Genomic DNA, 24794 nt, shown 5'->3' on the forward strand with positions numbered 1-24794 from the left:
CTGATCTGGCCATAAATCACTACACCCTGGACACAGTAGCGCCCCCTACCCTCAGAACCGCCAAACAGACCTAAGCAGCCATGGACTCGCTTCCTCCAGCGCTGCTCCGGGAGTGCTGAGCGCCTATGGAGGAAAACTCACACATCAGAGAGTGTCCTCCATTATAAATTCATGCTACGGACCTATAACTCTGCCCTCCACCTCTAAACAGACCTACTTCACCACCCCAATCTCTTCACTGTCCAACAACCCAAAAAACTCTGACACTTTCCACTCCCTCCTCGGTCCTAAAGTCCAGGCACCCATCAGAGACGTCTCTGCTGAAGACCTGGCCTCCAACTTCTCAGAAAAAATAGAGCACATCCGGCATGAAATCAGCTCCCGGCCACCAAGTGCTATTGACCCCCCCCCCACTGTCCACATTTGACCCAGCCGCAGAAGAAGAAGTCTCCAGGCTCCTCTTCTCCTCCTACCACAGGTGCCTCTGACCCCATTGCCTCACACCCACTCCAGCCACTCTCTCCAGCTGTCATCACTCACCTAACAAAAATCTTCAACCTCTCCCTCTCTTCTGGTATCTTCCCCTCCTCTTTCAAACACTCCATCATTGAAAAAAAAACCTTCTCTTCATCCATCCATCACAACTCACTACAGACCAGTCTCCAATCTTCCCTTCATCTCTAAACTCCTGGAGCGTCCGCTCTACTCTCGCCTCCTCCGCCATCTCTCTGCTCATTCTCATCTCGATCCATTACAATCGCTTCCGCTCCCTACATTCGACAGAAACTGCCCTCACCAAAGTGACAAATGACCTCCTGACAGCAAAAAGCATCGGTGACTACACTCTGCTCATTCTCCTTGACCTCTCTGTAGACCTCCATCGGCCTAAAGGACACTGTCCTCTTCTGGTTTTCTCCCTATCTCTGACCGCTCTTTCAGCGTATCATTCGCTGGCTCCACTTCTCCCTCTTGGAGTTCCTCAGGGCTCAGTACTAGGCCCTCTCCTCTCTTTACACAGCCCCAGTTGGACAGACCATCAGCAGAATTGGTTTCCAGTACCATCGCTATGCTGATGACACACAACTTTACACCTCAGTGACTGTTCTCTCCATCTACTAACCTACCAAACCTGATGTCTCCCTCTCAGTGCGTGGCACTACTATCATGCCCGCTGCCTCGGGATGACTGACACTGATCTATCCTTCACCTCCTACACCCAGTCTCTCTCCCGCTCATGTCGCCTGCACTTCAAAAACATCTCCAGAATCTGCTCCTTTCTCACCATGGAAAAAACAAAAACTCTCATTGTTGCCCTGATCCACTCCAGTCTTGATTACTGTAAGTCACTACTAATAGGCCTCCCCCTCGCCAGACTCTCCCCTCTCCAATCTATCCTTAATGCAGCAGCCAGGGCCACCTATCTGTCCAACCGCTACTCCGATGCCTCTGCCCCGTGCCAGTCATTGCACTGGTTGCCCATACAGTGTAGAATCCAATTTAAACTGCTCGTCCTGACCCACAAAGCCCTCCACAGTGCTGCACCCCTGCATCTCCTCCTCATCTCTGTCTACCACCCTTCCCGTGCCCTCCGTTCAGCCAACGATTTACGACTGACTTCCACCATTATCCGAACCTCTCACTCCTGGATGCAAGACTTCTCCCGAGCTGCACCGGTTCTCGCCCTACCCCAAGAAATCTGGTTAAAACACAACATACACAGTTTTAAGCGCTTCCTAAAAACACATCTTTTTAAGGCGTCACCTCCCTTGATCTAACCCCTCTCCATATATAGACCATTTCCTGGACCCACTTCATATATCGGCCGGGGACGGCTCATGCAGCTTCATATCCGCTCCCCTAATCTCCCAAGATGGCCGGACCATTGTACAAAACAAGCACTTTTACCTTTTGTGACGCCCCTATCTCCTCAGATTGTAAGCTCTTGTGAGCAGGGTCCTCACTCCTTTTGTTATTATTGACTCGTCTGTTGCCACGTTATTTATGACTGTTTGTACATGAACCCCCGCACTGTAAGGCGCTATATAAATAAAGAGTATTATTACCAGATGAGGGCTGGCCTCTGTAGGGGCCGCACTATCTGGTACGCATGCCAGGTTGTAATACATAAACCCATGAAAGGTCCTCTTTGAACCTTATAGCACGATACAAGAGGCAGCAACCCCCCTTCCCCCCGGCGAGGGGCGGAACTATAATTCATAGGACCCCACAGCAAAATAAGATGGAGCCCCCAACACCTAGTGTAAGAAAAGTAAAACAGTGGCATAAGTAGCAATAATTAAAGATAATGTGTTTGCCCCTGATTGGCCCCCTCAACCTCTGGACCCCATAGCAGGTGCTATGGCTAGCTATGCCCATGCCCCCGCCAATGGACATAAAACCCACAAACCCCCCCCCCCGCCAAACAAATCCAAGACCACCACTACCAGGACTCACCCAGAGTGTCTCCCATAGTCACAATGGTCCGGGTCGGTACATCGACATTACTGGTTAGATTGGAGAGCACCATAGCAAGATGCGGTCGCCAGTCGCCCCATTTCTCATCTCCACAACACTGCAACAAGAATTTTACGTATTCATTCAGGTTCCCAAAGTGCAAAATGCCCCCCCAGGCGGCAGCCCATGACCCACAGAGCTGCAAGATAACCATTATAATAGCACACTCACCGTGGCAGCCGCCGGCATCCTGCCAGACAGGAGCTGATAAACCGTCTGCAGGGGATCGTTAATTGGGAGACTGTTGGCAAACCTGTAATGGAAGGGACACCCGCCCCGTATATTTAGCAGCTGGACCTTGAGGTGGTTACTGTGACTGGTGCACACCGGCATCTGCCCACAGTAACCAAAGACCAGAACCTCTCCTAATTCCTATGGCTGAGGGTTTACCCCACAGACTGCATGCAGCGGCAAAACTGAAAAGGTCTATATGCAGAGAAAACTAGGATCGATAACGTCAGGAAGGAACAGACATCAAAGGAAACAGCAGCACAGAGTATTTCAGACACACAGTGAACACAGAGCAAGTGAAACCATTTTGACACCAACATAAAGCAGCGACGAAGCGTCATTGAAATGAATGCAGGAGGTCTAACAAGTGAAAGCCAGACACGTGGCCAGTGCACTGCGCAAGTCCATGCCACAAGGGATAAAGCAGCTGCGTGACACATGTATATGATAGCGGGGGTTACCTGGTCATCACCCGGGCATGTGTGCGGCTATCCATCTTACTGGAGAGCAGCAGAGCGTGGCCCCAGAGGCCGTGCTTCATGGCCGACTCCAGAGCATCCTGTGAAAGAAGAGACGTTCAGGACAGCGGCGGATCCACCGTCACTCACAGACGCATGAAACATTCAGAGACCAAGAGGCTCGAATTTCACAAGAAAAGCGAGGAACCGCACAAAGGGCGGCGGAGCGACAAGACGAGCGGGAGCATAGTGAAGGGGAGCTCATTAACCTTTTTCCGTCCGAAAAGCAGCAGCTCCCTGAAGCGCTCGGTCTCCCTCTCGATCACGACCCCGGAGTTGGGTAAAGTGTCTGTGAGGAAGGAGAGCTGCGAGGCCACGGACTCTTCCTCCAGCTCCAGAGGCTCGTTGGTGAAATCTATCAGATTGGCTTCATTGGGCGACTTCCCGGGGAGCCAGACTGTTTTATGGTCCTGGAGGAGTAACTCTGCGATGTCCGTGCCTACGACGGTCTACAAGACACAGAACGTGGATCATGAGGCTTTAGGGCATGCTGGGACTCTTAGTTCCCCCCCATCACATACCTATATCTGTCTCATCTGCAACACAACAACCCCATGACTACCAGTCGGTGCTATATACATCCGTACACGGATGTCACTCCAGAACTACTCACCCCATTCTGCCTGCACATGAGGACGATGAAATCCCACAGAAGGCGCGCAGACTCCTTGTCTAACAAGTTCTCATTTTGTGAACACTCTTTGGCTTTATTTTGAGCAAAATTGATGACGTCGACTTTGTGAGTTTCATCTCTGCAGAGAATAAACGAGAAACGCGAGATGGAAATTACAAGGAGACACGAAGGCGAAGCGCGGGAGGGACAACATTTCTCTAATTTACCTTCTCCCTCCTGATTAACCCTTAATAAGATAATGGGGCATAAAACATGCCGGAAGAGGGTCATTTGCAGCACTGCAACTTAAAGGGGTTTCCAGGACTAAGACAGTGATGGGCTATCCTTAGGGTAGATCATCAATCTTACGTTCCAATACTTGGCATCCCCACCGATCAGCGGTTTCAGGCTGCATGGAAGGCTATCCCCACGGTGCAGCTTCTGGCCACTACACAGTGCACCGAACCTACCGCTACCTGCTCCATCCACTGGATAGTTTCTGGCACCAGCCGCTGATCAGTGGGAGCGTCGGACCCCCACAGATCTGATATCTGTGATCTATACTGAGGATAGCCCTCTCATACCCAAGTACCAGAACACCCCTTCAACCCAAAATCAATCATTTGTCAGATGAGGGTCACAGGTTCTTACTTGACCAAGGGGCCGGGGAAGCCTCTCATCTGCTCCTGCTCCGGGCTGTTCTGCATAATAACCTGAACGGAAAAGAATAATATAATAATTAGTAAAGAGGAAGAGCAGCTTATAAAACCCAAGTATGGCAGGCGGGGTGCGGAGCAGAAGAGGAAGGAGCGGATCCAAGGAAAGCAGTCACGTTGGCTTCTTTCTATTGCATCTGCTCCGGTAAACCTCAGGCCATTCCTCACCACTTTCAAGATCTCTGCTTGCTGCCATGTAAAAGTTCTTTACATCCAGAGGCTGAAGATCTCCCATCTGCACTGACCGCTATACCATCAGGACTAGGCGAGGGTGGGTATTCAGCCACTGTTTGTAAATAACGATGAGTCCCATTCAGTGACAGCAAGCAAAGATCATCAACAGGAAGCAGAATTAAAACTTTAGATTCGGACTCCAGCACACGACCGTATCCCCTTTATGGTGCACAAATTGCGGGATCCACAAAATACAGATAGTGTACATAATGCACTTTCTGCCGTGGATCGGATGACGTGGCATACAGTCATTGGGTCGGGCAGCGCGAGAAGTTACACAGGGCAGTCTGCTCACCTCCATATTGTGGATCTCCACCAACGTTGGCTGCCCGTCTGAAGGTAAGTTGGGAAGCACTTTAATTAGATGTCCACCAGGGCCAAACCGGGCGCACACATGTGGGCTCCCGAACTTCTCTGGAGTCAGTGACCTAGAAGGAACTACAGATAAACAAGGGTTAATTCCTATAGGATAAAGGAGCTCTCCGGGGCAATACCAGACAACGCACAGACGGGTGTGGCGCTGTCCTGGAACAAAGCAGCCATGTTCTTCTAATCTCAGACACCCCCCTAAGTCCGGTCCCATCCACACCAGCAGCTGCAGCTTTAAGTAGAGCAATGGTTTTCTCATCCTGTCGGCTCCCCTTCTCCTGCACAGGTAAGTACAGCAGCACGGCAGGTAGGTTCAGGGGTATGAGACACTCACCTTGTTCCACCGGCTGCCACTCACTGGTGACCGGGTAACTATACTGATAGGAGTCCAGTGACTGCTGGGTGCTGTAGTCATTAGGATAGAGACTATAGGAGTAATCCTCCAGTGGGGGGTTCGGCACCTGGCCGCCATAGGCATTAGCAGCGAGGTCCTGTTCGCTTTTGTAGACCTGGCTCTGGAAAGAGAGATGCAGTCACATTAAAGGGGTCATCATCTGAATAGGACATCAGTATCTGACCAGTAGGGGTCTGACACCCGGGACCCCCACCGATCAGCTGCTGGAGAAGGCACTGGCGCTCCTGTGAGCGTAGCAGTCTTCTCACAGCTTTTCCTAGGCCAGTGACATCACGTTCATCTGTCACGTGGCCTCGGAGCCGCTCAGCATCATAGAAGTGGTGTCGGACCCCCACCGATCAGATACCGATTACCCATCCTGAGGATAGCTCATCAGTATTTAAATCTCGGAAAACCCTTTTAACTATTCCTCGGCCAGCAGAGAAAGGACGCAGTCACAGGAACTCACCTGCTGGGAGCGAGAACTGAAGCTGCTGCGGCGACTGTGGGTGCTGTGCTCGCTGTGGACGCTACGGGCTGAATGCTCACTGTGCACGCTACGCCGATCAAAGTCGTCCTTCGTAAGATCCCTCCGAGCATCTGGTTCATCATCAAAACCGCCGACGTAACGGGGGTCATACTGCCAGCGGTCCTCATACACATCATACCTAGAATCAATCCCTTATCAGCTGCTGCAGAAACTCGTGGAGTCCACACTGGTTTTCTTAAAGGGATAGTCACCTGCTCGTGTAGGCATAAGGAACCTTCCTGCCATAGGCATCCTCTCGGTACGTGTAGTTCCAGTAATTGTTTCGAGGGTCCCTGTACCCGGGATCATAGGCCCCTGGATACCGATCCCACCTGGTAGGGTCTGCCAATAAGAAAGCAGCCGAATAATGGCATCAGCCATGTCCTGTGTACAGAAGGCGCTGGCTATAATTGGGGCTCACTACTCACCTCCATACTCATACTGACTCTGGTAGTAATCGTAGTAGTTGGCGGGAGCCGTGTAGCCCTGCCTGCAGGAGGGAAGCAAGAAACTCGGGTCACATGCAGAATGAAAAAGTACTACTCAGCAAGATCTGATCTCTGCTTGCTGTCAGTGACCAGAAACATGGAAATATTGGAGGCAGAAGCGACCTAGCAGACATTGATAGCATATGCCATACAGCTCTAAGACAGGAATACCCCAAAGCATTGCCCATCCCTACAATGCAGACACACGAGGGCAAGGGGGGCGTTCCATTCTGAGACCACCCAATTCTGAAAAGAAACTACAAAAGCAGATCGACAGTTTTCTAGTAGGAAATGGACAATTCTGAAGGCTATAACTGAATTGTAGAGAAACCACGAGCTATCAGAAGAGGCCGTGTGACGCACCTTGAAGGTGGCCGATCCGAGCAGTGACTGGACCTCGAGCTGGGCCGTTCGGGTTCCTGGTAGTACTTTGCAGGGTTCACAAAGCTGGAATTACTGTACTGTCTGTATGCAGGGTCATACGCTCCGTAGGAGTCCTGCAGGAAGAAAGGCGCATATATCAAGAGACGGGTCCTAACAGAGAAGTAGGCTTTACTGGGAATTGCTGCCTTCCAAGAAAAACATATGACACAGGTCAATGACTTACAGGGCCCACCATTTTAGGCTTTCACCTGCAGACTATTCCCAGCTGCAGGCCCAAGCTCTTACTCACAGGCTGAACACCCTGCATGTACTATAACATTCATTCAGACCCCCCCTTTATCAACCTCCTGAAGTGCCCAGACACTGCAGGGTTTACCTGGTAGTACAAATGAGATGCTCGGGGGTCCACTGTTGGGTACGGCGGCTGGTATGCAGACGGGTATGCTCCATAACCTTGGTAGTAATAATATGGATCTGCTTGCTGAGGAGTATGAGAAGCAGGAGGTCTTGCAGGATCTGGATAGCCAGCAGGTTGCATGGGGTTGACTGCTGCAGACGTGCTCGTTGCGGGCTGAGTCGGATATGGAGGGTGTTCGGGGTGGCTGTATTTAGCGGCTGGCTCTGCTGTCCCACTGTAAGGAAGGCCTGCAGGGTTCTGAGAACTGGGCACATGAGCCCCTGTTTGCTGGGGGTAAGCAGAAGGTTTATTAGCTCCTGCGATGGTCTGCACTGAAGGTGCTGGTGGATAGGACGCAGGAGCCATGTATTCAGGAGCAGCCCCTGGTCCAGGCCGTGAAGTCTCCACTGAAGGTTGGGCTTGAACGTCTTTAGTAACCTGCTGGTAAAAAACCTGTTTATTATCATCAGGCCCGGGTGGGAAATTTGGGACAACTGTCGACTGACCGGTATAGAGGAGACCCCCTGTCGGAGGCCTGTTTGGTACAGACATCTGCCCATTTGCATTGTGATTGGCAGGCATGCGTGGAATGGTAAAATCTAGAGCGACTGCATTCTCTAATTTGGCGCTGGCAACACCACCACCACTACTACTGACCGGTGGGGCGTACATCCCTGCTCCGTTACCCACCGGTAAATGTGCTCCGGAGCTGGGGAGCGCAGGCTTGCTTGTGGACTCGCTGGCTATGCTTTCTGTGTTAGCAGTTTTCTGATTTTCAGTTGCTAAATTAAGAGGAATCTGACTAGATGAAGACAGGAGCGTCGGATGATTGGAAAAAGATTCAGAAAAGTGATTGCTGCCGGAGGGTAATTTATGAGCTGGATTAGAGGATGAGGGCGCTTTAATAGGAGGTCCAAGCTGGACGAGAGAGGCTGCAGCGCTCTGATCTGCTGCAAAAGCGCTGGTTGGAAGCGGCTTATCAGCAGTGGAGAAATCTTGTGCAGGATTAACGTTCCTTATTTGATTGGGTAAAGAGAGAGAAAAATTTATAGGTTGTGTCAAATTATAGCTTTTACTAGGTGCAGCAATTAGAACAGGCTGATTCTGTAAGGATTCAGTGGGCGGAGAAGACAGCAAGCTAGCATAGCCGGAACTTGCCTGGGACTGGGTATGTTCATCATCTCCAATCTTTGGAGGGTTCTCCAGGTTTTCTGAAGATGTGTGCTCCTCAGGTGAAGCCGAGAACTGGCTCTGGTCTGGCCTACCAGGATGCACCTCCAGTGACCCATCTTCTGGAGGCTGAATGACTTCAGTCTGAGGTTTAGGGGGAACATAGAGAGCAGGAGCTGGCGGGGCTAGAAGGACATTGCCTCCAAAATTGGGCAGCTCTCCTTGTGCCCACAGGGTGGTCGCAGGACTCTCACACTTCTTATTTGACCCGTGCGCTCTTGAAGATGGACGTTTCTCTAGCAGCAAAGAGATGTTATCTAGCATGGTTCCTGTCGGGAAATGGTGTCCACTATTCACAGCACAAATTTCAGCGTTCGATTTACCCGAAAAAATTGTTTCCAGATTATCAGGAGGTTGCTCGAGGTTCCCCGGGGAGGCGGCAAGTCCTGCACTATGGGAAGAAGTTGGTGGCAACTTCTGGTTCTCTCGGACATCGACTACTTTTGACTGGTCGACTTCTGCAGCTTTTACGCCTGCTTGTGAACGGACGGGTTCAAAGGAGCTGTTGACACTTGCCTGAAAGATCCCGGTCGGTTTTGGTGGACTTGGCGTTGGTGGCTGTGACAGACTTCCATGGTAGGGGTTTTGTGTCATACCGTGGGTAATAACGTCTCCGGTCAACGGCGAGGAGTCAATCTGCTTAAAGAAACCTGTGGAGCTTTCCCTCTCAAGTCTTCCAATCTCCTTCTGAATGAAGGTCCCCTCCAGCTCCTGAGGTCGGACCGAAGTTGGTAAACTTCTGTGACTCAAATTACTGTAATTAGAAGACACACTATCCGATCTGACAGGGTGAGGTAACGCGTCTGGAGCCTCCAGATTTGGTCCTCCTTCAGGTCGGCCAACTGTACTCTTGGGCAGGGCAGAACCAAGAACAGGCCCATATCTAAAGGTCTCAGGAATGCCTCCTGAGGAGATCAGACTGCTATTAGGAGGCTCATTGGGAAGAACTTCTATATTCTCCACATTATCATATGGGAGCTCAGAACCAGCTCTGGCCTCTGTGGGTTGATTTTCTGTGTCACCCGCTTTCCCTGGGACATGAGAATCATGAAAACCACTGGCACTTTGGAATAATGAAGTCTGCTGAGCACTGGGATGTAAAGGCAAAAGCGACGCCATATTGGGTGCTGCTGGCAGATCTGTAAATGGATGCATGCTCCCCTGGCAGCCCAGGTTCTGGTGGTATGCAGTGTCCATAGATTGGTTTCTAGGCATGTGCTGCTGATCTGTGGAAGGGATCTCCACATTTTCAGCTTCATCTCCTTTGAAGAACATGGATATCGTCCCAGAATCTGTGTCACTGGTGGCTTGGTCCAAAGATCCTGCAGGCTCACTTTGTGGCCGGTTCTCTAGAGCAGAAAATGGTGCTCCGGTTTGTATGGTGTTGGGACTGGACAGTGGAGCTGGCGCTCTAGTCTGTATGGTGTAGGGCAGGGGAGCTAATGCTCTAGTCTGTATGGTGTTGGCTAGGGGAGCTGGCGTTCCAGTCTGTATGGTGCTGGGCAGGGGAGCTCCTGCCATGGTCTGTATGGTGTTGGGCAGTGGACCTGGCGCTCCAGTCTGAATAGCGTTGTGCAGTGTTCCAGTCTGCATGGTATGGGGCGGCTGAGCTTGCTTGAGAGGTTCTGGATGTGGTGGATTAAACCAGCTAATGTGGTCTGGATTCTGGTTCTGCATGTAATCCGTATGCATGACACTGCTGTATGGTGAGATGCCATGTTGCTGTACTTGACCTGATCCACCGCCAAGAGGGAAAGTAGCTGGTGCAGTCCTTTGTGGTGCTGAAAAATAGCTGGGGTCACTGTTTTGGGGAGGCAAGTGAGATACTTCTAAATATGGAGGAGAGTAATAGGGAGCAGTGTATGCTGGGTGCTGAGCTGCAGGAACGTGCTGTGAGGAGGTAGGTGGAGTAGCCTGGGTGGACGACCAAGGTGCAGTGGTTTGCTGATTTGCGGAGGATGGATGAGACTGTAATGGCGGTGCAATACTGCTGCTGCTATTCATGTCCATATTCTGAGATCTGCCTGGCAGGGGTCCATAGGCATTCTCTAGTCCACCTGCCACGTTCTGCAGGGACGAGCCAGTAGAGTGACCAAGTGTTAGCTGGCCGATTGGAGGTGAAGCCATGTTATTGGTAAAATTCCCACTCTGTACTGGTGGAGTAGGAACATTACTGTACGAGGTCACAGCTCCCATGGGTAAAGACGCTTGAGCTCCGTCACCATGAGATGAGGCAAGAGCAGCAGGCTGCGGGTACAATGACGGGGATGGGCTAGGTGTGGCCAAAATGGGAGCCTTGGGTACAGTAGTTGGTGGTACATTCTGGGGGGTCATTCTGCCAAAAGCAAAAGGGTCTGTGACAGGTTGCACTGGAGGGGGCGCCATTGCTGAAGGAGGAGGGGTTCTCTTACGCCAGTACGGGGTAGTGGTCATTCCCATGCGAGGAGGTCCCCCCGTCCCTGCAGGACCAGCTTGTGGAGGCGGCTGCATTTTCTTCCCTTGTAATTGGAAAAGTGTGACTGATCTTCTGGAGACTGCAGAATATTACCCTGTGGAAGGACAAGACAAGGCGTGAGGAAGGACAAGACAAGGCGTGAGGAAGGACAAGACAAGGCGTGAGGAAGGACAAGACAAGGCGTGAGGAAGGACAAGACAAGGCGTGAGGAAGGACAAGACAAGGCGTGAGGAAGGACAAGACAAGGCGTGAGGAAGGACAAGACAAGGCGTGAGGAAGGACAAGACAAGGCGTGAGGAAGGACAAGACAAGGCGTGAGGAAGGACAAGACAAGGCGTGAGGAAGGACAAGACAAGGCGTGAGGAAGGACAAGACAAGGCGTGAGGAAGGACAAGACAAGGCGTGAGGAAGGACAAGACAAGGCGTGAGGAAGGAGGTAGAGAACCTAATACGCTGTGTACCCAGGGTGGGGGCTCCTTTACCTATCATCACAGGATTACACCCAGAGCCCAGATCCATCTGCAGATGCAGTCAGGTCAATAAATATTGGGACATTAACACAATTCTAACATATTTGGCTCTATAGCAACCAATGACGCTGTGCGCTCCTGCTGTCAGCTTTACCCGCAGACTGTCAGCTTTACCCGCAGACTGTCAGCTTTACCCGCAGACTGTCAGCTTTACCCGCAGACTGTCAGCTTTACCCGCAGACTGTCAGCTTTACCCGCAGACTGTCAGCTTTACCCGCAGACTGTCAGCTTTACCCGCAGACTGTCAGCTTTACCCGCAGACTGTCAGCTTTACCCGCAGACTGTCAGCTTTACCCGCAGACTGTCAGCTTTACCCGCAGACTGTCAGCTTTACCCGCAGACTGTCAGCTTTACCCGCAGACTGTCAGCTTTACCCGCAGACTGTCAGCTTTACCCGCAGACTGTCAGCTTTACCCGCAGACTGTCAGCTTTACCCGCAGACTGTCAGCTTTACCCGCAGACTGTCAGCTTTACCCGCAGACTGTCAGCTTTACCCGCAGACTGTCAGCTTTACCCGCAGACTGTCAGCTTTACCCGCAGACTGTCAGCTTTACCCGCAGACTGTCAGCTTTACCCGCAGACTGTCAGCTTTACCCGCAGACTGTCAGCTTTACCCGCAGACTGTCAGCTTTACCCGCAGACTGTCAGCTTTACCCGCAGACTGTCAGCTTTACCCGCAGACTGTCAGCTTTACCCGCAGACTGTCAGCTTTACCCGCAGACTGTCAGCTTTACCCGCAGACTGTCAGCTTTACCCGCAGACTGTCAGCTTTACCCGCAGACTGTCAGCTTTACCCGCAGACTGTCAGCTTTACCCGCAGACTGTCAGCTTTACCCGCAGACTGTCAGCTTTACCCGCAGACTGTCAGCTTTACCCGCAGACTGTCAGCTTTACCCGCAGACTGTCAGCTTTACCCGCAGACTGTCAGCTTTACCCGCAGACTGTCAGCTTTACCCGCAGACTGTCAGCTTTACCCGCAGACTGTCAGCTTTACCCGCAGACTGTCAGCTTTACCCGCAGACTGTCAGCTTTACCCGCAGACTGTCAGCTTTACCCGCAGACTGTCAGCTTTACCCGCAGACTGTCAGCTTTACCCGCAGACTGTCAGCTTTACCCGCAGACTGTCAGCTTTACCCGCAGACTGTCAGCTTTAATTTGAGGGTATTTACATCCAAATCAGGTGAACGGAGCAGGAATTACAGCAGTTGCATCTGTGCCTCCCACCTGTTGAGGAACCAGAAGTAATGGGACAATTGTCTTCTCAGCTGCTCCATGGCCGGTGTGTGTTATTCCCTCATTATCCCAATTACAATCAGCAGATACAAGGTCCAGAGGTCATCTCCAGTCTGATATCTGCATTTGGAATCTGTTGCTGTCAACTCTCAAGATGAGATGCAAAGAGCGGTCACCATCAGTGAAGCCATCATTAGGCTGAAGAAAGACAACAAACCCATCAGAGAGATGGCAAAAACATCAGGCGCGGCCAAAACAACTGTCTGGAACATTCTTAAAAAGAAGGAACGCACCGGTGAGCTCAGCAACACCAAAAGACCCGGAAGACCATGGAAAACAACTGTGGTGGATGAGCGAAGAATTCTTTCCCTGGTGAAGAAAACGCCCTTCACAACAGTTGGCCGGATCAAGAACACTCTTCAGGAGGTCGGTGTATGTGTGTCAGTCACCAATCAGGAGAAGACTTCACCAGAGTGAATACAGAGGGTTCACCACAAGATGGAAACCATCGGTGAGCCTCAAAAACAGGAAGGCCAGATTAGAGTTTGCCAAACGACATCTAAAAAAGCCTTCACAGTTCTGGAACAACATCCTATGGACAGATGAGACCAAGACCAACTTGTACCAGAGAGATGGGAAGAGAAGAGTATGGAGAAGGACAAACTGCTCATGAGCCTAAGCATACCACCTCATCAGTGAAGCATGGTGGTGGTCGTGTCATGGCGTGGGCATGTATGGTGCCAATGGAACTGGTTCTCTTTATTGATGATGTGACTGCTGACAAAAAAAGCCGGATGAATTCTGAAGGGTTTCAGGCAATATTATCTGCTCATATTCAGCCCAATGCTTCAGAACTCATTGGACGGCTCTTCACAGGGCAGATGGACAATGACCCAAAGCATACTGCAAAAGCCACCAAAGAGTTTAAGGGAAAGAAGTGGAATGTTCTGCAATGGCCGAGTCAATCCCCGGACCTGAACCCGATTGAGCATTTCACTTGCTGAAGACAAAACTGAAGGGAAAATGCCCCAAGAACAAGCAGGAGCTGAAGACAGTTGCAGTAGAGGCCGGGCAGAGCGTCACCAGGGATGAGACCAGCGTCTGGGGATGTCTATGCGTTCCAGACTTCAGGCTGTAACTGACTGCAAAGGATTTGTAACCAAGTATTAAAAAGTGACAGTTTGATTTATGATTATTATTCTGTCCCATTACTTCCGGTTCCTTAACAAGTGGGAGGCACAGATGTAACTGCTGTAATTCCTGCACCGGTCACCTGATGTGGATGTAAATCCCTCAGATTACAGCTGACAGTCTGCCGGCAAAGCTGACAGTCTGCCGGCAAAGCTGACAGTCTGCCGGCAAAGCTGACAGTCTGCCGGCAAAGCTGACAGTCTGCCGGCAAAGCTGACAGTCTGCCGGCAAAGCTGACAGTCTGCCGGCAAAGCTGACAGTCTGCCGGCAAAGCTGACAGTCTGCCGGCAAAGCTGACAGTCTGCCGGCAAAGCTGACAGTCTGCCGGCAAAGCTGACAGTCTGCCGGCAAAGCTGACAGTCTGCCGGCAAAGCTGACAGTCTGCCGGCAAAGCTGACAGTCTGCCGGCAAAGCTGACAGTCTGCCGGCAAAGCTGACAGTCTGCCGGCAAAGCTGACAGTCTGCCGGCAAAGCTGACAGTCTGCCGGCAAAGCTGACAGTCTGCCGGCAAAGCTGACAGTCTGCCGGCAAAGCTGACAGTCTGCCGGCAAAGCTGACAGTCTGCCGGCAAAGCTGACAGTCTGCCGGCAAAGCTGACAGTCTGCCGGCAAAGCTGACAGTCTGCCGGCAAAGCTGACAGTCTGCCGGCAAAGCTGACAGTCTGCCGGCAAAGCTGACAGTCTGCCGGCAAAGCTGACAGTCTGCCGGCAAAGCTGACAGTCTGCCGGCAAAGCTGACAGTCTGCCGGCAAAGCTGACAGTCTGCCGGCAAAGCTGACAGTCTGCCGGCAAAGCTGACAGTCTGCCGGCAAAGCTGACAGTCTGCCGGCAAAGCTGACAGTCTGCCGGCAAAGCTGACAGTCTGCCGGCAAAGCTGACAGTCTGCCGGCAAAGCTGACAGTCTGCCGGCAAAGCTGACAGTCTGCCGGCAAAGCTGACAGTCTGCCGGCAAAGCTGACAGTCTGCCGGCAAAGCTGACAGTCTGCCGGCAAAGCTGACAGTCTGCCGGCAAAGCTGACAGTCTGCCGGCAAAGCTGACAGTCTGCCGGCAAAGCTGACAGTCTGCCGGCAAAGCTGACAGTCTGCCGGCAAAGCTGACAGTCTGCCGGCAAAGCTGACAGTCTGCCGGCAAAGCTGACAGTCTGCCGGCAAAGCTGACAGTCTGCCGGCAAAGCTGACAGTCTGCCGGCAAAGCTGACAGTCTGCCGGCAAAGCTGACAGTCTGCCGGCAAAGCTGACAGTCTGCCGGCAAAGCTGACAGTCTGCCGGCAAAGCTGACAGTCTGCCGGCAAAGCTGACAGTCTGCCGGCAAAGCTGACAGTCTGCCGGCAAAGCTGACAGTCTGCCGGCAAAGCTGACAGTCTGCCGGCAAAGCTGACAGTCTGCCGGCAAAGCTGACAGTCTGCCGGCAAAGCTGACAGTCTGCCGGCAAAGCTGACAGTCTGCCGGCAAAGCTGACAGTCTGCCGGCAAAGCTGACAGTCTGCCGGCAAAGCTGACAGTCTGCCGGCAAAGCTGACAGTCTGCCGGCAAAGCTGACAGTCTGCCGGCAAAGCTGACAGTCTGCCGGCAAAGCTGACAGTCTGCCGGCAAAGCTGACAGTCTGCCGGCAAAGCGCATCTTGTCCGTTTCACTTCACATCCATTGTGGTGGTGTATAGAGCCAAAAATGTCAGAATTGTGTCCATGTCCCAATATTTACGGACCCGACTGTATATCTACTACTTCTGTAACGCTTCGTGTCTGACCTCACGGAGAGAGCGCTTTAGTCAGCGACTAGTACCAGCTGCAGGAGAAGTGGGAGCCCAGGGTGCCAGCAATTAGTCTGGCAATTCCTTATCCAACCAGGATGTGAACAGGAAACAGAGCGGCCAGCCAAACCCCATTATAGAGAACCGCCCCCCGGTGCTGGGGTCACCAACTCACCGCTGCCTGGTAAACCGCCACCAGAAAACCGCAATGTGATGCGTCCTCGAGTGACAGACGAGCCGGGATGTCCACAAGGAGAGGAGCGCAGATGAAATGAAACGTATAAAGCAAACAATGTGCTGCACACTCATGACTGACGGCGTGGAACAGGGCACGTCAAAGAGCAAACACTGCGCGAGATTATAGCAGAGCCCACACAGCGCAGCTGCCAGGACACACAGCCACATGTGCCGACATCACTATGAGCGCTACTGAAGTGAACTACATGTACCAGAATGCCATCAGCTAATGGCCCTTCTCCTAAATGTTTATTTATATATTGGGGGGGGGGGGGGGCAGGACTGGCTACAGACTTAAAAGGGACACCACCAATGATGTATAATAAAATCCTCTGAATTTCTCCCCATTTTCAAGAGCTCTGCTTGCTGCCAGCAAATGGGGACATTAGCTGTTTATATCCAGAATTAGGTACAGACCTAACGCTTCTCACAGCTGAAGGTTTGTTACATTCTGTCCAGTCTAGACACTAACAAAGTATCAGAACAGGAGGGAGTTCAGCGCTGTTTAGCTCCAAACCCTCAGCTGTGAGAAGCATTAGGCATGTTGCTTCCATGCACTTTAAAGGGAACCTGTCACCGGGATTTTTTGTATAGAGCTGAGGACATGGGCTGCTAGATCGCCGCTAGCACATCTGCAATACCCAGTCCCCATAGCTCTGTGTGCTTTTATTGTGTAAAAAAAAAAAGAAAAAAAAAAAAGACATTTGATACAAATGCAAATTAACCCAGAGACGAGTCCTGTCCCCGACTCCTTTCAGGTTAATTTGCATATGTATCAAATGTCTTTTTTTTTTTTTACACAATAAAAGCACACAGAGCTATGGGGACTGGGTATTGCGGATGTGCTAGCGGCCCATGTCCTCAGTTCTATACACAAAATCCTGGTGACAGGTTCCCTTTAACCCTTTCAGGTCACAGTGCAGTGCCAAGCCCTGGACAAACATCCTGCTGAGAATCCGGCGACTAATGAGTCAAAGCCTCATTCACACTGCGCGGCCAGTCCTCCCCCCACAATCAGGTCAGATGGGTACAATAACCACGGCAAGCCCACGTGCACCCCACTTCAATACTTTCTAGAGTTGTCCCCTTGCAGATCCTGCTGGGGGGGGTTGTAGTTCATCTATGAGAGTTCTGCTACTACATCTGAAACATTCTGCAGGAGGAAGGGAAGAAACGCTCTGCAGCAGCCGAGAGTCTGTTACATACCACAAAGGGGGGGGGGGGGTCACATGTCACTGACCCCAACAACCCCACAGACTGAACCCCAGAAAACGTGTGAGGAGATCACCCCGCCAGGCCACCGCACACCCCCGACATGGCCGCCGCGCACCCCCCACATAGCCGCCAGGCCGACGCGCACCCCCCACATAGCCGCCAGGCCGACGCGCACCCCCCACATAGCCGCCAGGCCGACGCGCACCCCCCACATAGCCGCCAGGCCGACGCGCACCCCCCACATAGCCGCCAGGCCGACGAGCACCCCCCACATAGCCGCCAGGCCGACGAGCACCCCCCACATACACGCCAGGCCGACGAGCACCCCCGACATACACGCCAGGCCGACGCGCACCCCCGACATACACGCCAGGCCGACGCGCACCCCCGACATACACGCCAGGCCGACGCGCACCCCCGACATACACGCCAGGCCGACGCGCACCCCCGACATACACGCCAGGCCGACGCGCACCCCCGACATACACGCCAGGCCGACGCGCACCCCCGACATACACGCCAGGCCGACGCGCACCCCCGACATACACGCCAGGCCGACGCGCACCCCCGACATACACGCCAGGCCGACGCGCACCCCCGACATACACGCCAGGCCGACGCGCACCCCCGACATACACGCCAGGCCGACGCGCACCCCCGACATACACGCCAGGCCGACGCGCACCCCCGACATACACGCCAGGCCGACGCGCACCCCCGACATACACGCCAGGCCGACGCGCACCCCCGACATACACGCCAGGCCGACGCGCACCCCCGACATACACGCCAGGCCGACGCGCACCCCCGACATACACGCCAGGCCGACGCGCACCCCCGACATACACGCCAGGCCGACGCGCACCCCCGACATACACGCCAGGCCGACGCGCACCCCCGACATACACGCCAGGCCGACGCGCACCCCCGACATACACGCCAGGCCGACGCGCACCCCCGACATACACGCCAGGCCGACGCGCACCCCCGACATACACGCCAGGCCGACGCGCACCCCCGACATAGCCGCCGCGCCACCGCCCCCAAAAGACTTGTAACCTGGGGTCTCAAACAGATCCCCAAATTATACCTAAATACTTATGAGGCTCAGGCGACACACGATCCGTCCGACTACCCACACACCACTGTCCTCCGACAACCCAAGTGACATAACGTCCCCAACATGTCCTGACACTGGGGGCAAACACCTGAGCAGAGGAGCTGCAGACAGTCAACTCCATGACACCCCACAAGTCCACAGAGCCATGACTGTACCCCAAAACACAGCAGAGACACCCCCTCCCCCGGATACAACCAGCGCCCCCCACCACTGCACACGCCATGTCACAATGACACCCCTCCTCACCTCACCTCCACTCCCGGCGGCCCCGTTCAGCCCGCACAGTTTACCGACTCCGTTCACTGTTACCGGCAGACGAACTAAGCCGAACTCGACAGCGAGGCCATCTTGGATATCCGGCTCGCCGACGTGTACATTCCTACGTCAGACCACGTTACGTCGTGACGTCACCAGACTCGGGTCCGTGACTGTGAGCTGTACGACGAAGTGGGCGGAGTCTGCGTCAGAACCGTGTCGCCGCAGAAGCAGTTCGTGGCCATTTTCTTGGTGTCGGTTTCTGAGGTAATCGTGTGTTCCTCTGTATGACAAGTCCCTGCATGACAAGAAGTGTCTATTTATTCACAGCTTCACACCAAGGGTAGGACAGTATTAAAAGGGCCAAAAATATTGTACTTATATCATCAGGATAGGAGTCCAAAATAATGGTGGTTCTGACGTCAAAGAGTGCAGTTACACCTGGAGGACGGTTCCTCACAGAGCGCGGTTACATGCGGAGGACGGTTCCTCACAGAGCGCGTTTACATGCGGAGGACGGTTCCTCACAGAGTGCAGTTACACCTGGAGGACGGTTCCTCACAGAGTGCAGTTACACCTGGAGGACGGTTTCTCACAGAGCGCGGTTACACCTGGAGGACGGTTCCTCACAGAGCGCGGTTACATGTGGAGGACGGTTCCTCACAGAGCGCGGTTACATGTGGAGGACGGTTCCTCACAGAGTGCGGTTACATGTGGAGGACGGTTCCTCACAGAGCGCGGTTACATGTGGAGGACGGTTCCTCACAGAGCGCGGTTACATGCGGAGGACGGTTCCTCACAGAGCGCGGTTACATGCGGAGGACGGTTCCTCACAGAGCGCGGTTACATGCGGAGGACGGTTCCTCACAGAGCGCGGTTACATGCGGAGGACGGTTCCTCACAGAGCGCAGTTACACCTGGAGGACGGTTCCTCACAGAGCGTGGTTACATGTGGAGGACGGTTCCTCACAGAGCGCAGTTACACCTGGAGGACGGTTCCTCACAGAGCGCGGTTACATGCGGAGGACGGTTCCTCACAGAGTGCGGTTACATGTGGAGGACGGTTCCTCACAGAGCGCGGTTACATGCGGAGGACGGTTCCTCACAGAGCGCGGTTACATGCGGAGGACGGTTCCTCACAGAGCACGGTTACATGCGGAGGACGGTTCCTCACAGAGCGTGGTTACATGCGGAGGACGGTTCCTCACAGAGCGCGGTTACATGCGGAGGACGGTTCCTCACAGAGCGCGGTTACATGCGGAGGACGGTTCCTCACAGAGCGCAGTTACACCTGGAGGACGGTTCCTCACAGAGCGCGGTTACATGTGGAGGACGGTTCCTCACAGAGCGCAGTTACACCTGGAGGACGGTTCCTCACAGAGCGCAGTTACACCTGGAGGACGGTTCCTCGCAGAGCGCGGTTACATGTGGAGGACGGTTCCTCACAGAGCGCGGTGTAGGAAGGTGCAAGGGTCCGTCATTGACGGAAGGTATGTGTCACCGAGATTTTTGGCCTCGGTGAGGTAAGAGCCGGTAGTTTTAAGTGTCAGCAGCAGTTAGTGCTGACTGACACTATTTGTTATTTAGTATGGCTGTAGAGCCGATCTGGGCCGGCTCTTACCCTGGGTTCAGACCTGAGCATTCTGAAACGAGCGCTCTGTATGCGTGATTGTACGGGCGTTTACAATCGCGCATACAGAGACAGGCGTGCACACATTGTCGCGCGTTCCCGAATATCTATGTACGGGAACGCGCGACAAACGCCCCAAAAAAAGCTCAAGAACTTGTTTGAGCGTCGGGCGTTTTACAGTGCGATCGTACGCGCTGTAAAACGCCCAGGTGAGAACCATTCCCATAGGGAAGCATTGGTTTCTCCTTGTTGAGCGTTTTACAGCGCGTAGGAACGCGCTGTAAAACGCTCAGGTGTGAACTTAGGGTTACTGAGAGCAGCCAAAGTGCAGGGTGGGTAGCTGCTCCCCACGTTCCAGGCCGGGTTTTAGTTTGGGATATAAAAACCCTGTCAGCAGTCTGTTGTGTGGATTATCCTACACTTCACAGTGAAGCTGTGGTTTTGGGATCTGCATGAGGTGTGCCGTGCTAAAGGGCTGAGAGACGCATTTCTGGAAAACAGGCCCCCTAAAGCCTGCAGTGGATGGCTGATGAAAAACTGCTAACCAGGTGAACATTTGTGATCTGTGGACTTTCCATGGTGTGAACATACACCAATGCTGCGAACTGTTATTTTGTTTTGCCTTTTGTGTGAATAAACCCTGAACTATTTAAGTTAAAGACTTTGTGATTGCCTCTATACTGCGTCTGCTAGCCTGCCTACCAGAGCAAATCCCCACATTTGGTGTCGGTTGCGGGCAAACGCAGTGAGGCTGGCCTGAAGGACAAAAAGTTTGTTTTTTTCCCCGGGCACGGGTGTATGTCTTCTATCAAGCCGGCAAGGTTACCTGTATCCCCAGACAAAATGGAGGCGGTCGTGAAATCCCTCATGGAGGCTAACTTGCAGCAGCGGGAAACCAACCAGCTGCTATTACAGCATGTAATGGCATTACAAGCGACAGGAGCGTCCAAGAACGTCCACGATGCCCGGAAATCTGTTCGTGCGGCGATCCCTAAGATGACCCAATCGGGTGACGTCGGTGTTCAAAAAGGTGGCCATGCGGGAGAAGTTACCCCGAGACAAATGGGCTGAGGTCATCGCTCCTTTCCTGGCATCTGGACCCCAGCAGGTGTTTTTCGACCTTTTAGCTGATCAAGCGGCCGACTGCCTGACCGTAAAAGGTGAGATTCTGGCAAGACTGGGGTGAATGTATTGGTCCCAGCCCAGCGAGTGCGTCCAGACCGCAGTATTATGATCTGCTACACCGGCTGCAAAAATGGCTACAGCCTGACGTACTGCTATGCTTGACCGCCTGTTGGCTGATGTGTTCTGGAGGGCTTAGCCGTACCCTCTCCAGCACTGGATCGGCCAGGTGTCTCCTGGTAATGCCGTAGAGATGGTCGACCTGGTGGAGCTCTACGAGGCCACCAGAAATCTGCAGGGGGTTCTTTTGGGAGGGGGCCAGTCAAACCCCAGAAATCTCCACCCCAGGTCTGGCGGCTGGTGCCAGCCAAACCCTCCCAGGATGTACCCCCTGCAGACCCAGCCCCGGTGGTCTGCTGGCAGTTTCACAAGCCTGGACACATAAGGGCCGACTGTCCCCATCGGGATGAACCCATGGACACTAACTTTGGCTACCGCCCGTCAATGTATGCCAGGAGGCATCCGGTAACCCAGAGACAATAGTAACCTGCCAGGTGCAAGTGGGAGATACCCTGGCAGTGGCTCTGCTGGACTCAGGGAGCCTGGTGTCCCTGGTAAGAGCTGCCCTGGTGCGGCCTGCCGAGTATATTTGCCGAAAAGTAGGCATAGTGTGCATCCATGGAGACTTAAAGGACTATCCCACCACCCTGGTGTCACTATCCATGGTGGCCAGCACGTGGACTCATGAGGTGGCCGTTGCCACAAGGTTGCACTACGAACTAAAGTTGGGAGAGACTTCCTCAGTTTCCCGGCACTATGGCCGGATACGACAGTTACCAATACCCGGTAGACAGATGTGACCCTTCCAGAGTGGCCCGGCTCAGGGGGGAGACCAGAACCCTGGGAACCTGAGTCCGAAGGGCCAGCAGTAGGGGTGACTGCCACTTCAGTGTGACAGTGGGAGATGTGGAGGACTTGCCGCCGGGTCCGCAGTTGGCATACCTCAACGTCTCTGGAGATAACTTTGGTTCAGCACGGCACCAGGACCCGAAGTAATCTGGAGCCTGGGAAAATGTGGTAGTAGTTGAGGGTGAGCCGCAATAACCGGGGCCAAGTCTATGTTCCCCCGTTTTGATGTTTCAACAGGAGATGCTGTACCGGGTAAATAAACTTCGGGGTGAGCATATTGAACAGGTGGTGGTGCCCAAGGCGTATCACAAGCTCCTGTTGGAGTAAGCCCACCAACATGTTCTTGGGGGACACCTGGGCCAGCAGAAAACACAGGACCGGATTCTACAGCGGTTCTACTGGCCCAGTGTGTTCAGAGAGGTGGAAGAGTATTGCAAGTCTTGCCCAACTTGCCAGATAACCAGCCCCAGCCACATTTCCATAGTCCCGTGGTCCCTCTCCCGATTATTGAGGTTCCATTCGAGCGGATCGCTATGGATCTCATAGGCCCAGTACCGAAGTTTGCTAAAGGGCACCAACACATCTTAGTCGTCCTCGACTACGCCACTCGGTACCCGGAGGCGGTGCCACTGCGTCATACATCAGCCAAACTCATAGCTAAGGAGTTAATGGAGATGTTTTCCCAAGTAGGACAGCCTAAGGAGGTTCTGAATGACTAAGGGACCCCGTTTATGTCCAAGGTCATGGGTGAACTCTGTAAGTTGCTCCACATAAAACAGCTATAGATGGCCTGGTAGAGAGGTTTAATCCAACACAAAAAAAATATGTTAAAAAGAGTGGTGTCTAAGGATGGAAGGGACTAGGACCTTCTTGTACCCTATCTCATTTTCGCAGTGCGAGAGGTGCCCCACTCTACTGGGTTCTCGCCCTTTGGACTGTTATACGGCAGACACCCTCGTGGTCTGTTAGACATCGCCAAAGAGGCGTGGGAACAACAACCCACACCGCACAAAAGTGTTGTTGAGTATGTCACCCAGATGCAAGGACGGATGGAAACAGTTTTAACTTTGGTTAGGGAGCATATGGAAGCAGTGCAGCGAGCCCAGAGTAGGATCTATAATCGGCAGGCTCGGGTCCGGAACTTTAACCCGGGTGATCGGGTGTTGGTTCTGGTACCTACCATAGACCGTAAGTTCCTAGCTAGGTGGAAGGGGCCCTACGAGGTACTTAAAATTGGAGAGGTAGATTAAAAGGTACACCAGCCAGGGAGGCGAAAGCCGGAGCAGGCGTAACATGTGATCGTGCTCAAACCCTGGTAAGATAGGGAAACCTGTACGGAAGACAGCCCACGACCAGGGTTCTTAGGGGAAGCGGTTTTGGCCCCTCTGTCTGAAGCAAGGGAAGCGGCTGCCAGGATGAAAATTGCTGACAGCCTTTCCTCTAAACAGGCTCAGGAATCCAGGGAGTTCATTAGTCAGAACACGGATGTGTTCTCGGACCTCCCTGAACGCACGTCCATAATCCAGCATGACATTGTCACTGAGCCTCAGGCAAAAGTCTGGTTAAAACCGTACCGGTTACCCGAGTCTCGGCGACAAGCCATCGCGGAGGAAGTGCAGCTAATGCTCCAGCTAAGTGTCAAAGAGGAGTCAAAAAATGAATGGGCCAGTCCCATAGTCTTAATACCCAAGCCGGACGGGACATTGCGTTTCTGTAACGATTTCCGCAAACTTAATAAGGTGTCCAGGTTTGACGCGTATCCCATCCCCCGAGTGGATGAGCTTATTGAGAAGTTAGGCCAAGCCCGATATTTTTCTGTGTTGGACCTCACCAAAGTGTACTGGCAGGTACTCTTGACGGAGGCTGCCAAGGAAAAAATGTCTTTCATCACGCCAGAGGGGCTGTATCAGTACAAGGTATTACCCTTTGGTCTACATGGTCTTCCCGCCACGTTTCAAATGTTTATGGACAGTGTACCCCATCCACATCGTCGGTACGCTTCGACGTACCTGGACGATATCGTTATCCACAGTGCCACCTACCTAAAGTACAGGCTGTAGTTGACACCCATAGAAAGGCTGGCTTAACCGCTAACCCAAAAAAGTGCACGATAGGGTTAGAAGAGACCAAGTACCTGGGGTATGTAATTGGGCGCAGAATAATCAAACCTCAGGTGAACAAAATTGAGGCAATTAGGAATTGGCCCCGACCTGTCACTACTCGGCAAGTAAAATCGTTCCTGGGAATGGTGGGGTACTATATGAGGTTTGTTCCCAATTTTGCTACAGTCGCCGCACCACTGACAGGTCTTTTGAAGGGATGCAAGTCAGTGTCGGTCCACTGGAATGAGCAGGCGGAAAAGGCTTTCTCTGCTTTTAAGTCAGCCCTGTGTGGGTCCCTGGTATTGGTGACGCCCGACTTCAAGAGGGAGTTTGTGATACAGACTGATGGGGAGGAAAATCCCATTGTTTTCTCTCTGCTATTATCTTTTGGGGAAAAAGTTCCGTCTGATGACCGACCACTCCCCTCTAA

General features: G+C 53.0%; 1 protein-coding gene across 5 annotated transcripts in view; it reads right to left on the minus strand.

Moving 5' to 3' along the window:
* The window catches only part of SEC16A (SEC16 homolog A, endoplasmic reticulum export factor), a 29611-nt gene extending 10885 nt beyond the window's left edge, over positions 1-18726 (minus strand). For 2 of the 5 annotated variants that reach the window (XM_044269208.1, XM_044269205.1), the window contains exons 1-14: positions 18598-18726; positions 7367-11166; positions 6970-7103; positions 6547-6608; positions 6331-6460; positions 6059-6257; positions 5530-5710; positions 5122-5264; positions 4528-4589; positions 3877-4015; positions 3473-3712; positions 3207-3304; positions 2686-2767; positions 2455-2572 (exon numbers count right to left, since the gene is read on the minus strand). In XM_044269208.1, the coding sequence (XP_044125143.1) occupies positions 2455-2572; positions 2686-2767; positions 3207-3304; positions 3473-3712; positions 3877-4015; positions 4528-4589; positions 5122-5264; positions 5530-5710; positions 6059-6257; positions 6331-6460; positions 6547-6608; positions 6970-7103; positions 7367-11107 (5329 nt within the window). In that variant the 5' untranslated portion in view covers positions 11108-11166; positions 18598-18726. Of the gene's footprint in view, positions 1-2454; positions 2573-2685; positions 2768-3206; positions 3305-3472; positions 3713-3876; positions 4016-4527; positions 4590-5121; positions 5265-5529; positions 5711-6058; positions 6258-6330; positions 6461-6546; positions 6609-6969; positions 7104-7366; positions 11167-18587 lie in introns of all 5 variants that reach the window. The other 3 variants (XM_044269209.1, XM_044269206.1, XM_044269207.1) reach the window with 3 other exon arrangements.
* Between the last annotated feature and the right edge of the window lie 6068 nt (positions 18727-24794).

The sequence above is a fragment of the Bufo gargarizans genome, chromosome 9 (assembly GCF_014858855.1).
Source record: "Bufo gargarizans isolate SCDJY-AF-19 chromosome 9, ASM1485885v1, whole genome shotgun sequence".
Taxonomy (NCBI): domain Eukaryota; kingdom Metazoa; phylum Chordata; class Amphibia; order Anura; family Bufonidae; genus Bufo; species Bufo gargarizans.